The sequence below is a fragment of the Protopterus annectens genome, chromosome 7.part1, assembly GCF_019279795.1.
Source record: "Protopterus annectens isolate FY-2018-M chromosome 7.part1, PAN1.0, whole genome shotgun sequence".
NCBI classification, from domain to species: Eukaryota; Metazoa; Chordata; order Ceratodontiformes; family Protopteridae; genus Protopterus; species Protopterus annectens.
Genome location: NC_056740.1, coordinates 226,098,145 through 226,113,370, shown reverse-complemented (window position 1 = coordinate 226,113,370; position 15,226 = coordinate 226,098,145). Strand labels below are relative to the sequence as shown.

Below are 15,226 nucleotides of genomic sequence, written 5' to 3'. Positions count from 1 at the left end.
CCAGCCGAGGATCGAACCGGAGAACCTCTTGCTGTGAGGTGACAATGCTAACCGCTGCACCACCACGGCCACCTCATGTGTAATATATCAAGCTGCTCAATTCATATGTGCTATGTTCTATTTTCCAGTTAGTTCAGAAGTAACGTTTTCCAAAAACCTCATATACAGTGCCGGACTGCAACTAATCTTGAATAAATAGTGCATTCCTAATCTGCAAAATTTGTGTGGGTCACATTATGTCAGGGCTTCATTCTTAGAAACAGTCCCCTTAAGCCATGTATTATATGTAGCTACCAAGGATACATCATTGGGATTCTTGTCTGTATATACACTACACTGAGTTTGAACATGCAGTACCATACATGACAGTTTGTGGAAGGAAGGGATTGAACCTGAAGCCTACTAAATGCTTCTAGTATTAAACAGTTTAAAGACCACAGATGCAATAATGGTATTCATTTCTGAATTATGATAATGCACTGAAGACCTGATTGCACCCCTTAACACTTTGTGCCTATAGCAACTTCCCCCTTTGCTTACTCTAGGCATACTTCTGCACTGTTATACGTCTGGAGATTATAACCCCTTAAAAGCATGCGTCTAATAATGCTATGCTTCTGAAATGAAAAAATCTATCTGTTATAATTGTGGAGTCTTTTACTGTGCTTCCGCAAAGTTAATTACATGCAATGTCTTAATTGATGCAAAGACCTGCAAGGACTGCTGAATTCAGGTAGTATTTTCATGTGATTATGTATGTATGTAAAAAGAAAAATATTACTATGAAACAGCTCAAGTACTATGTATTCATGGAGTTAAGAAACAGTGTCTTGTTACTCAGAAATATAAACTGTGTTTGGGAAGGTAGTTCATCATTTTGCGCTAGTCCTCAGTTTAAAGGATGCCATAATAATAGGGAAAGATTCTACCCTTTTTGTAAAATCATTGAGAAGAAGGTAGTCCTTTGGGTAAATGTTCTTATCCTATGGGAGGGGAACCAGAAAGTGAATAAACCTACAGATATATCTCTGCCTAAGTTGGGGAAAAAGGAGGAGAAGCAACCACCAGTCACATTCATTAGAGTATATGAATCCAAAAAAGATCAGAACATAGTGTTAGAAAGCCATAAAGATACACACATTTGGCTAACAGTACAGTGAGAACATATATTAGTTAACGAGATATGTCAGTATACATCTATGGCAGGATAGCCTATAAGATCAGAACTAGTAGAAGAAAGATACTTGCACAATAAAATACTGTTGCCTGAACGTTTTGGAAAGCAAAGAGTAGAAGTGATAAATAGAACAAAGACAAGGGGTTTCTCACCAAAAGAGTGTATACTGAGGGGAATTAAGTTATGAAGCATGAAAACTGCACAACCTGAGCTGAATTCTAAACTTGCTGTCAAACAAAAAACAGAAAACCCCAGAAACAGAGAATTATAAGCAGCAGGTGAGTGTTGATGAGAAAAGAATTTACCAGTTAGAAAGATTTCACTAATGTAGTTAAAGAAGAAACGTTGCTTGTACATAGTTCTAAAAACACTTCTGTCAGTTCAAGGTAGGCAAAAAAATCAAATAAGGGAAAACTCTGAACAATAGATATCTATAAATATGGAAAAAATGTAAAACTGAAACTAAAATGTGTTCTGAGGTACCCTTTTTGGAGAGAAAGCTACCTAGAGAAGAAAAGCGAAAGTAAGACAGGGCAGAGCCAGATCATGATCAAGTGCAGCTCTAGGCAGGGTAACACATACACACACACACACACACACACACACACACACGCACACACACACACACGCACACACACGCACACACACACACACACACACACACACACACACACACACACACACACACACACACACACACACACACACAGACCAGCCCCCACCCCTGCATCATTCTAGTATCCCATTCCATTACTTAGGTGTTTCTCCCCAGTTACCATAAACACTGCTGAAACCTGTCAGTGTACATACTATTTTCTTCTTTACTTCTACAATGATTACAGAGATTTGGATTTAATTTAAATCTTTTATTTCAAGTTTTATAGCACAAACACTGATAGACATTTGCTAAACAAAACAAAGTTTCACAATAAAAACAGACTTAGCATTAACAGTAAACTTCTCTGCCCTTAAAACTTACATTAATTGAAATGGCATTGAAACCCACATTCAAAGAAAATGCATCTGGCCAGTGGTGGATAAAGTTTACCTTTACGCTATTTTCAAATCATAGACCCCTTGCACACATTTTAGGACCATGCATACATATATGTTTGCTTTGATTCACTTTCCTGATTGTATTAAATTATATTCCTTGTATAGTAGAGCACCAGTTGTTACAGTGTGCTTTAAATTGTTTCAGAAGTGTCAAGAGTCTAATCAGATCTATTTCCTCTGAAGACGAACAGATTCAGTAACCTGAGGTTATGCAAGGGGTATCAATTTATTCTCAAGTTTCCCTCCAATTGCAAGATGATTTCAGCAGTCTACTTCTTAGAAGTCCTAGATGTACAAAAATCAAGGTACCTAGAGGAAATGGCAGGATGAGATTTCTGCCAAACCTAGCAAGATGGGTTCCATTCCATAAAAGAATAACACCCACTTCCAAATTATGTCTTTGCCGAGGCATGGCAGACAATAATCCCAAGTTCTCTTCTGGGTACCCTGGCAATTAGCTTTCATCAAGATGGTCATGCCATCAGTGGCTTCTGACAAATGGGTGCTCTGCTCTGCTTCATTGGCAGAGATTAGAAGTGGAAGGAACATCCATCTGTGTCCTAGGGAGTTCTCCCTCACTTGATGGGCCAGACATTATTCCTTCCAATACTCTGGCAAGTGCTGGACTCAGAGGTCATTGTTCTGGTCCCTCCTGCAAAGAGAGACTGAATATTTTTTCTCCAGAATCTAACTGGTTTCCAAATGAGAGGAACTGTAGCGACTAGGTTGCACCTGTCCTTTCTGAATACTTTGGCAAGGTTCACAAGTTCAAGACGCTCACCATGCAGACAGTGCATCTTCGCCTGCTAGACCACTGCTTCATGGTGACAATGGACCTGAAGGATGTGTAACATCTTATACCCTTTGTTCATCACTTCAGGAGATATCTGAGATTTGCTGTCTTGGGTTTGCAGTTCTATGCATTGCCATTTGGACTATCCACAGCACCTCAAGTGTTTAACAAATGCCTTCCTCTGGTAATAGCTCACTGTCAGACTCTTGGCATTCATCTTTTTCCTTACTTGGATGACTTGCTGATCTGTGCAGAGTCTGTATCCAGGTATTTGGAACTGCCAGTGAAGTTGTCACCCTTACTCTTCCAGATAAGATTTAAGTTGAACCTTAGGAAGTCAGGAATGACACCCTCACAAAAACTTGTCTTTCTGGGGTTCTTTAGCCAATCCAGCAAAATAATGACCTTTTTCTAAAAACAAGGTCCCGTCATACCAGATGGTGTTACAGGATTTCTCTAGGAGAAACTTTACCTTGGAAAGGGGAATTCCTAAAAATTCTAGGACTTACGGTGTCCATGATTCTCATGATACCACTGTCCCATTTCCACATGTGGAATATTCAGTGGTATGTCCAGAATTGTTGGACCCAGCACCTACATTTTTCTGGAATGTCAGTTACTGGTGCTGCCCTTCATTAGAAGGGAGTTACAGTGGTGGAGAGCACAATTGAGTATCAGTCCATGGCTCCCTTCTTCCCTTCTGTTCTGGCACAGTTGTTCTTGACAGATTTGTCTGACTTTGCTTAGGGAGCTGTGTCAATGGGAGTAAAAGTGCAGGCCACTCAAGGTCCCATAAAAGCACATACATCAATGTTAAGGAATTGGTGGCACATCTTTAAAGTCGTTCAACACCTATGGATTCCAGGTCCTTGTCTAGTGGTTAGAGACAACACCATAATACTGTGCTACCTCAACAAACTCGGGGTTCCAAGGTCATACTCTTGGTGCCAGTTGGCAGTGATAGTCTTGGTGCTGGCTTTACATCATTTTCTGACTCTTCAGGCATCATACATCCCATCAGAGTAAAATGTTGTGGCAGACAGACTGAACGGATCCTGGGCAGAGTTACAGGGTCAAGTCCAGATGTGGGGTAACACCTTAAATAGATCTGTTTACTTCTTTTGAAAACAATCAGCTGGAGAAATTATGTTCCATTCATCCTTTCCACCTTGCTTGGAGAGAAGATACATTCTCATTCCTTTAGACAGGAATGCCACTGGATGCATTTCATCCTTTCTACTAACTCGCAGAGTACTTCTGAAGATTCAGTAAGAAATACCAAAGATCATTGTGGTGATCCATCTCTTGGCCCAAACAGTCTTGGTTCTCCCTTTTAATGGTATTGGCCAAGGGCAATTGCCACAAATTTCCTCACACTCTGGATTTGATCACACAGTCTCAGAGGTGACTGGTGCACCCCAGTTTGGAATAACAGCAACTATCAGCCTGGATGATTCAGTCTTGACTCCATTTAGGCAGTTGTTTTATGAAAATGTGCAGTAGGTGTTAAAGGAGGCCAGAAAACCTGCTACTAGAAAACCTTATGTTTACAAATGTATGAGATTTTCTAAGTGATGTCTAAATAGGAACAGAGGGTCCCTTGAGGTTAACATCCCTGTGATTTTGAAATATTTGCATGAACTATTTCAGGATGACTTATAGTATGCATCCAGTAAGGTGTATTTAGTAGCTGTCTCTGCTTGAATGCCAATGGATCCCACTCTTTCTTCTGTTTTGGTAAATCAGTTCATGAAAGGGGTATTACATATGAAACTCCCCTCACAAGCAAATTCCTCCTCCTTTGTGGGATCTCAACTATGTGTTGGAGAAATTGACCTTTCCACCTTTTGAACCTGTTGCTCAGGCTGATCTGAAATTTTTAATGTGAAAAACTGTTTTGATTATTGGTCTGACATCTGCAAAGCGAGTCTCCAAGCTGCAAGCTTTCATAATGGGACAACCTTACCTGATTATCCACAGGATATGGTTGCATTGTGCACTAATCCCTCTTCCATGCTTAAAGTGGTCTCAGAATTCAACCTAATTCAGTCCAGTAACCTCCCTGTGTTTTTCCCAGTACCTAAGAATAAGGGAAGAGGATACCTCATACCTTGGATGTGCATCTGCAGCTCAGATACTACCATGACAGAACAAAACTCTTCAGGAAGGCTAAAAGGCTTTTTATTTCTACACAGGGGCAAAGAAGGGTCAATCTGTCTCTGAGTTAAACATTGCACATTGGTTGTCCTCTGGTATTGCTTTTTATTACACCCACTGTGGCAAGGCGAATGCAGGCAAGCTAAAGACATATTCCAAGAGCATTTTCCTCTTCAGCAGCTGTTTGGAAAGGAGTGGACTCTTGAAGTATTCTAGAAGCAGCAACTTAGTCCTCTGTCCATTCCTTTTACGAAGCACTGGACGTCTTTCTAAATCTAGAGCAGGCTTCACTAAGACCATTCTTCAGGGGCTCCTGAACCATAATCCATCCTCCTCTCAGGTTGGGTGAGCTTTGGGAATCTACCCAAATGCCAGAAAGGCAGTGTGTTTGCAGAACATAGTACAATTGTCTAAGTCCTACTTACCTACAATAGTTGATATTCATAGAACACACTGCCTTACTGGCAGTAACTACCCACCATTCCCCTTTTTTGATATTCATAATTTGGTGTTGGAGTTGCTGTTGAGTTTTGATCAGTGGCATTTTTTGGTTATATGTGTATGTGTTTTTTATTTGGAACAGTAGGTGTTCATAAGCTCGCATTTTCATTTTCCCTTCCTTCTGGACCTTAGAAAATTGGATGGGTTCTGGCTGTGGGTCTGAAATGCAGTCCCTGTCCTCACTGGTGATTAGTCCATCACACCCACAGACAGGCAGGTGGAGGAGCTGAGAGCTTTGATAGGCTGCCAGAAATAAGGTAGCAGAGCACTACTACTACCCATATGCCAGTAAAGTAGTGCGTTGTATGAATACCTACTGTTACATGTAAGTAGGACTTACATAACTGCATTTTTGTAAACCTGTTGGAACTATCAGGTTCTATAATGACTGTAGAAAGCTGAGCAGCATCTCAAAATTCGATAGCTACCCAATGCCTAGGGTAGATGGATATATAGAAAGGTTAGGGAAAAATAGGCCATCCGACTACACTGTACTTCACCAAGGTATACAGTGAAGCTAAAAAACAGCATTTGCAGCACCTAAGGGTATCACTCCAGTGTACAGGCCTCCCTTTTAAGTTACATTGTGCTCATTCAACCTATCAGTGGCTCATGGATTGAGTCTTAAAGCCCATCCCCAATATCTTGCTGCTGTCTAGCTGGATAATATTATCGTCCACACTGATTAAGAGTATTTGCAAAACAGAAGAAGGAGCAAATTAAATAGTGCAATAACCTTTCAGAAAATCTTTCAGAAAATGCATGCTAAAACAAATCGTGTTATTCTAGCAACTTTTTAAGTTTGTAATAGCAATATTTAAAATCTAACTCTATTTTGGGCCTTTGTTCCTCCATTATTTTAGGCTTTGTCCAGGGGTTGAGCAGTATGATGGAAACATATATTGAATTTAGTGAAGTCCCATTAAATACTAGTAAAATGATGAGTTCATATGGTGTGCGTTTCTGCAGGTTGCTTTGAAGTGTGTGGGCTGTATTCCTGACAGTGTTTCTTTTCTCTAAGACACTGTTTAGCTACACAGGAAATGTGGTAACATACAGCAATGTGACAGCAAGAGAGTATGTTTAAAAATAATTCTTCTCTAGATCAGTTTTGTCAGTAACACGCAGGAAATGCATTTACACTGTCCTCAGAAATAATCCCTCACAATAAATAGTAAAGTGTTTTTTATTCTTAAGTCTATATTTGGCCTCTGTATTTTTGTACCTATTGGTAAAATGCTTTGACATTTCAAAAGTGTGAAGAGAATACATTGTCATGTTTGTACTGTATAATGTTTTTGGATAACTCATACATTCATGGCATACTTGCTACATCATATCTTCACAAAGGTGTGTCAACTTTTTAGAATGCTTGAACCATGTGGTACACTTTTTTCAGTGTAGTGTCAAGGGATTGTTGAATTTTTGAAATAATTGTTGAATTTCTGAAATATCTGAGAACCTGATAAAATACTTTCTATGGCTTATCAATAGAACTTTTGTAACTTGTGAAATCTGTGATTCTGTTAGCATATTTTGACTGCATCTGATCACTGCCTTGTGTAAGCTTCAGTATGCTCAGAAAATTGGTCATATTGTCATTGTAGCATGTATTGATGTGAGGGTGTAATATTATGATGTCTGAACCAGAAGGCACTCTTTTGCATCTGATTTTCCTGTACCTGCATAACAGTTAGGATGTCAAAAGTTGAAGGCTCATTTTTTGTGTCCTGCCTCAAACGTTTGGGTCATTGTTGGACTTCCTAATGACTTCATAGTGTATTGTTTTACAGCATGTTGTTATGGACTTGTTTTGGAACTTATTGAACCTGATGGCACATATAATTTCAACTGGGTAGCTAGGTTTCTAGAATCCTCAGAACATGAAGTTATCTTTGGGTAAAGGTTTTATAAATTTATCATTAATTTTGGTAGCTTATAACACACCAACTTTCCCATTGGTGTAACAGGGATGTAATGCCAACAACATTAAGAAACTGCAGATGTTCTTCATATTCATTGCCACTGCATAAGGTTAAGATACATGGGGTTTATCCTGGAAAGGCTATAACAGCCAGACAGCTTCCAAAGCTTCAGGGTACCTTCCACACTTCCATACCATTATTCAGCACAAGCTGAGTTGATTGAAAACACAGGTTTGTGTGCCAATCCCTTCAGAGCTTTCCTGCCACAGAAGAGTACGCTCCTCTGAGACTTTCAAAGATCAATGGTCAGCTTGTACTGTTTATTTGTTGGGCAGATAAGTTCCACATGGGAAAAAAAACTTCCATTTAATATTTGTTTAATAATACTTTCCTGTTCAGGAAAGTTATTTTAAAGCTAAGACTTTGTGTTTTAACAGACTGTCACGAGACTGTATTGTATGTTTAAACACACTTTTTTCCTGTCAGTTTAAAAGTTGTTTAATGTAATTGAAAACCATTGTTTCTGTGGAGAAATTGTATTTATTTTACTTTTTGGGGCTAAGTGTTTTTAAGTTATTTTACTGTGTTTTTTGTGTAAAAAGTGACTTTTAAAGTGTTTACATTTTTACCAACTTTTACTGTTTGTTTTACCTGGGAAAGAGGCACCATTTTCATCTTGACCATATTGCAAACTGTCAGTCCCACAGTCAGTCCTTTTCCATCCACAAAAATAAAAAGTTAAGCAAAAGCTTTTGCCACCACAGCAAGCCAGCAGGTTGCCTCAGCCACAGTTGGGTGACTTTGCTATGGCCATTTGCTGTACCTAAGACCAGTCATCTTATATCCCAGATCCATCTGGTGTAGCACCTACAGCTACTACAGACCAAGGGTTAGCCACTTCATCTGTGGCTGTTAGGATCCCCACTGTTGTTGATTCTGGGTGAGGTCAAAACATGCATCTAGTCCTTCTTAAATTTCTTTAGATAGGAGCAGTTTACTGGGTTTGGCTCAGGGTTTTATTCAAGCTTTTGATCCTTCTTATTTATTGCTTTCTGGTAAAAGAAAGAAGAATACCTCTTTTCCTGAAGATATTCAAGATTTTGAATCTGGACAGGAAGATGAAAAGACAGGTACAGGTTTTCTGACTCAGGTTCATTGGAGAGCTCAGTTTCTAATTCTCCCTTTGGGGTTCCTCTCTCTCTGAAATTATTTCCAGAATTTGTTTTCAGTGGGAGTACACTGTGGTTTCTCAGTCCCTCAGAAAACGTTATGTGCTGTTACAGAAATAATTTCCTGAGCCTTCATTCACCAGTTCCTCCAGTTCTGTCAGCTTTGGAGGATGTGTGTGTCTCCACCTGTAATTTTCCTGATAGCCAGCCTGCTGCCCCTAAAAAGGCAGATAGAATGTGTAATGTTCATATACACTCTCCTCAAACCTGATTTATGGCTTTATTTAATCCTACTTCAGCTAAATAGTTAATTCCTGTCCTACTCTTTCTGATAAGGACGGGAAGATTATTGTTGGGTAGGGGAAAATAGTGCATGCTTCTGCAGCTTTGACTTTCAGAATTTTTAATTGTCAGGCTCACATTCTGACGAATTGTGAAAGTATGAAATGTGTTTGGTCTGTAGTCTCTTTCTTGTGAAGAAAAATCTGCTTTAAATTATTTAGCTTCTTCTATTGTACTTGTCACTGCTCTCGGTTTACAATGTGTGTATGATTCAATTGATAATTCTTCTAGGGCTATGGCCTATGGTACTGTGTTGAGGAAGTTTTCTTGGCTGGCTGTATTCTCAGAACATGCCAGGAGGATGTGAATAATGAGATTTTATTTTTTCCTTTGGGTAGAGATTCACTGTTTGGTTCCTTTTTTTGCACAGGTGATCAAAAATGTTATGAAAGGTATAAGTTAAATCAGGGAATCTCTAAGACTTTTCTGCCCTTCTTTTTCAGGTTTTCTAAGGGATTCTCTAACCCCTCATCAAATTTTCTGTCTATTCAGTTTGACTATTTAAGGGACCTTGTTCCCTTCTCCCACCCTAACAGTCCTAGATACTTTCAGATAAATGAGTTCTGAAAATCATTCATAATGGTTATTGATGGCAGTGAGAGGATATCCTTGCCAGGTGGTTATTCTTCATCCACCAGACCAGATGCTTTTATTTCTACCTGCTCTTCTTTACATGCTGTTCTAGGTAGTGATAGAACCATTCCTCCTTCCCAAGTTGGGAAAGGTTTTATTCAGAGATGTTTTTAGTGCCTAAGAAAGAAGATGCTTGGAGACCAGTTCTGGATCTTTCCTTCTTAGACCTGTTTGTGATAGTGCCTAAATTAAAAAGGATGTCACTTCATAATCGGTTAACTCTTCCTCATTCATGTTTCTTGGCAACACTAAATTTAAAAGATGCCTATCATTACATTATATACCAGACTTTATGCATTTTTTAAGGTTTTGTGTGTCTGGATCACATTATCAGTTCTCCTCCTTACCCTTTGGAATATCCATTGCACCAAGAGTGTTTACAAAATGTCTAGCTCCAGTTTATCTTACACAAGCTGGAATTCCAAGAGAACATTCAGAAGTCCTTTCTGACTAATTCACCCAGGACGGTGTTCCTGGAATGTCAACTGGACACCTCATTTCAAAGAGCGTTTTTTTCCACAGTAGAAAACAGACCTATATCTAGATGTATTCCTAAGGTTTTCCTCTCAGACTTTAGTCACAAGGAGGGAATACCTCAGGATTTTGGGTCTCATGGCATCTATGACTCTCATCATAACCCTGACAAGACTCCACATGAAAAAGATTCACTGGTATCAGAGGTCTCTTCAGTCCCAGCATCACCATCAAATCCTAGTGCTGAGGATTGTAAGCAGAAAAATTACTTGGTGGAGACAGCCATTATCCATAAATTTGGATCTCTGTTACTCCATCCCTGTTACAAAGCAGTCATCACAGACTCCTCAGACTTTGCTTGGGGAGAAATTACAGGAGGGATAATAGTGCAATGTGTGTGTGGCACACCTATGACAGATGGAAGCACATAAATATAAAAGAGATGCTTACACTGATCAAGGCATTTAATTCTCTAAATCATCTTTGGCCCTCAGGATCTCTTCAGATTGTTTCAGACAGTAACACAGTCATATTTTACATCTGCAAGCAGTGGATACCAGGTCACATCGCCTTTGCAGACTAGTCATGTTAGCTTGGGATATAGCTTCACAGCACAGTCTTACTCTACAGCCATTCTTTATTACTTCAGAGCAATATTGTGTGGCAGACAGGCTGAACAGGACAATGCAGACAGTAATGTATGCAAAGTAGATCAAGGGGTCTTCCAAGATTTGATACATCTGTGGTGAATTCCTCTAGTAAACCCATGTGCCTCCTGTCTAAGTAATCAGCTGACAAGATTCTGCTCCAGGTCTCCATGGAACAAGGCCTGGAAGACAGATGATTTTCTTTTTCTTGGACAGGAATGTTCCTATATGCTTTTGCATCATTTTCACTGAAATTCAGGATACTTCTGAAGATTCAGAAGGAATCCCCAAAATCATTGTGGTGACTTCCTTCTGGCCCAGGCAACCATTGTTCTTCCTTCTTTTGGAAATGGCCAGGGATAGTTACCATAAGCATACCTCTCAACTGTCTAGATTTTCCCAGAATGTCCAAATTTTTGCCTTATATTTATGATCTGTTCCTCCAAGAATTTGTGGTTTTCTGACAAATTACTGAAGACTGAAGTCACTAAATAATGACATACATTTGAGTTTCAGACTTCAAATCCTTCAGAAAATGTATGCTAACACAAATCCTGTTAGTCTAGCAACTTTCCAAGTTTAAAACAGCAATATTTAAAATCTGCTTCTCAATTTAGGCTTTGTCCAGATTTCTTGCTTCCATACAGACTGGATCTATTCACAGAAGAGCATGGGTGTTTGATACATCCCAACCCCAAACAACGTCAACTGACTGCCTGCATGATAGTCACTTAGTACCTTTTTGGCACCTCTTTTCTGAGGACATGCAGCAGGTAGTAATGTAGGCAAGAAAGACTGCTAGTAGAAAATCATATATTGGCAAATGGAAAAGGTTTTTTAGTCGGTGCCAACAACATAACCAATACACCTTCAGGTCTAGTTGTTTTTTGCTTTAACAATATTTTTGAATTACTTCTTTCTTACTCCTCCATCAGCGTTCATTTATAGGCCATTTCAGCATGCCTGCCCATGGATGCTCCTCTTTGAAGGCATGCTCATGTAAAAAAAATGTTTTTGAAAGGGGTTTTACTTAAGAGACCTCCAAGAAAACCAGTGACCCTTCTCAGGATCTTAATTTTGTGAAGCTAACACTTGCTGCATTAGAACCAGCTAATCTGGCTGACTTCAGGTTTTTAACATGGAAACAGTTTTACTGATTCTCTGACCAAAGTATCTGAGTTGCAAACTCTTATGAGTCAACCTTATCTCATTTTCCACAGAAACATGGTGTTTCTTTGAGAACTAATGTTATGCCTAAAGTTGTATCCAAGCGTACTTTAAACCAAACAATCCATTCTACCATTTTCTTTACTCATCTTAAAAATGAGGGAGGAAGAATACTCTATAATTTAGATGTCCACTGACAACTCAGGTACTATTTTGACAGAACTAGATTTTTCAGATCTTCGGTCTGTAGTTCATTTCTTTTTGGAAAGGGTTGGATTCTGGAAGTATTCTAGAAGCAGGACCTTAATCCTCTGTACATACTTTCTCAAAGCACTATAAGCTTGATTCATTCTTTAGGTCTGGATAAGGCTTTGCTGGGACCATTTTCATGGGACTCCTGGACCTTTCCCCTTCCATCTCCTAAAATTTGCAACCTATGGTAATCTAACCATATAGCTAAGCCTACTGCAGGAGTGATCAATATGAAGAGCATAGTACAGCTGTGTAAGTAAACTTACCATCCAAATGATCACTGTTGCAGTAGCCATTCCATCCCTCCATTTCCCTTGTTTTTGGTTGTGTTGTTTAGGCCAGGGTGTGGACTTTTAATTTTTGTTGTTCTTAGCATTGTCATTTCAGGGCTCAGCCTCCTTCTGTCTGTTGGTAGGAAAGCTCTGAAAGGCTTTGCACCCAAACATGTCTTTTTAGTCTGCTTCACTCAAGCTGACTAATGGTTTGGGCCTGTGGAAGGTGCCCTGTAGCTCTGGAAGCTGGTCTGCTGTTATATCCTATTCAGGATATAACCCATATAGCTTAGGCTACTGCAACAGTGACCATTCAAACATCTAATATTATGGTATGTTTACTTACACAAGTATACTTTTGCTAGAAGGAGGCATGATGCAGGTCATAATTACCCTAAAAATATAACTGCAGCATATTCAGAAGGGTAAATATTAAAAAGACTGAGGAAACTAGACATTGCATCGTCTCATTTAACTTAATTCTGTGTTCTTTTGTTTACTTCCCCGCTGTTTTCATAGTATGTACTGATAGGAGATGAGAGTATATATCTGAAATAGGGCAGATTATATAATAGTTACAACACGGTGGTAAACTGTGCAAGCTGCCAGAGGTCAGCTGTATGATAAGCATATTCCAGTAATATGCATAAACTCACCACAGGTTGGAGTCATTATAGTACAATTATATGTCTGGGTATCACGAGTTTTATTTTCATTTTATATCATTACAAGGCAGGTTTTTGATTGGTTTAACAAGCTGCAAAACTTTCTAATTTAAATCTGGATTAATTAAAAATAGTCTCATGTTTTGTCTAGAGTTTTGAGTCCGTTCAAAATGTTCAGAATTTTGGAGGGCTGGTAGCGTTGTTGCCTTACAACACGAGGTTCTCCTGTTCGATTCTCGGCTGGAGTGCCTTCTGTGTGAAGGCTGCATGTCCTCCCCGTGGTCGAGTGGCCTCCGAAGTTGAAGTTTGGGCATCGGGCTGGCAACTCGGCACCATAAAAATCTACTGCCAATCATTAGCAGACCGGAGTTCCGCTGTGGAGACCCCTAACCGGGAAAAGCCAAAAAGTCAAACAAGCAAACATCATTACTAATGTACTCCTAGTTCTACCATTGGATAGTCATCAAAGAAAGAATTGAGAGTATATATCTATAGCTACCTGTATCTGTTTGTAGCAAACTCTCCCTCTCCTTCAGTTGTGCGTGTGTATAAATATGTGTGTGTGTGTGCGTGTGTGTGTGTGTGTGTGTGTGTGTGTGTGTGTGTGTGTGTGTGTGTGTGTGTGTGTGTGTGTGTGTGTTTCTACATATTTATATATCCATACATATCTCTCTCCCTCTGTGTTTACATATATTTCAAAGTTTTTAATTTGCAATAGAATAGGTACTATAGATAAATAGTAATGTGTATTAAAGACTTAATATAATCTGTCTACTTCTTGTAATAAATTTACTGTTGCATGATCTGTTTATAACAGATTAAGTACTGTAGAGAAATAGCAATGTGTATTAAAGAGTTAATATAATCCACTTCTTGTTCAGATAAATTCACTGTTGCATGATCTATTCCAAAGGGACTGCCTGGCAAGCAAAATGAAATTAAACTTTCAAATGTGTAAAGTCTCTAAAGAAATTCATGTTTGCTTATTTTCATCCAGGTAAAAATAGACGCAAGCTGTGCTCTGGAACATGTGACACGAAATCGAGCCAAAGTTAGTCAACCTCGTAGGCCACCAACCAGATATCAGCTGAAGGGGGTAAGAAATACACTTCATATGAACCACAGCATGCCCACATTAAGTATTCTTTGTGGTATTACTCATCTCATGAGCAAAGTTAAGACTCTTTCTTGTAAACCATAAATAATTTTTTAAACAAGATGAGCTGGCACTTCTAGAATACAAGAAGTGGTTTGGCTTTGTGATCTTTTTTCACTTCCTTTTAGGAACCCATCATCTTTATGTTTTTGTTTATTTCCTATAGTTTCTACTGTATCAAAAAACTCAGTAAGATCTTAAATTTGAAACATTTCAAGTAAGCAAGAAGACAGAATCCATACTTTTTTTTTTCATTGATTGCCTTGACGCTGCAGCATGAAACTGTTCTTTCATACCCTTTTTGGTTATATTTGGATTCTTACTTGTACACTACTGAACAATACAGATATGATGTAACTTGTCATGTTTCTTTTCACATATGTTATATGTAAAGGATGTCATAGTTGCACTTTACTTCCCATATATAATTTGAGTCCATTAAAATGTCGGGTTGAGACCTAGCAACTTTGAAGTAATCCATCTGAACCATAGATGTAAATTTTAAGAGGTGGAATGAACTTAGCTCTACCCCCAAGCCAGAGAGAAGTACTGTAACAGCTCTGATTGCAGTGGTGTGCAAGTGATATAAGATTCACAAAGGTTCCTGATGTACAGGGCGTGGAGATTTTTACCAGGGAATGGAGAAAAAGGGTCAGTATTAGGTTGTGCCCTTTGGATGCTGAATTGCCTTTAGCTATACAGGCAACCTGGCACAGTCATAAAATATTGTCTCCTAAAATAAATAAGTAAGATGGATGGGAGCGTAGTGTTCTACCAGGAGATCAAATGTGCAGAAGGGCTTTTCCCCTTGCAAAAACATTTCAGAAGTGTTATTAGTTT

General features: G+C 39.0%; 1 protein-coding gene across 1 annotated transcript in view; it reads left to right on the top strand.

The window, feature by feature from the left end:
• Positions 1 to 15,226, top strand: part of PLEKHO2 (pleckstrin homology domain containing O2) — a 1,330,687-nt gene that overhangs the window by 1,072,586 nt on the left and 242,875 nt on the right. The window contains exon 5 of the mRNA XM_044078679.1: positions 14,228 to 14,326. Coding sequence (XP_043934614.1) covers positions 14,228 to 14,326 — 99 coding nt within the window. The remainder of the gene's footprint in view (positions 1 to 14,227; positions 14,327 to 15,226) is intronic.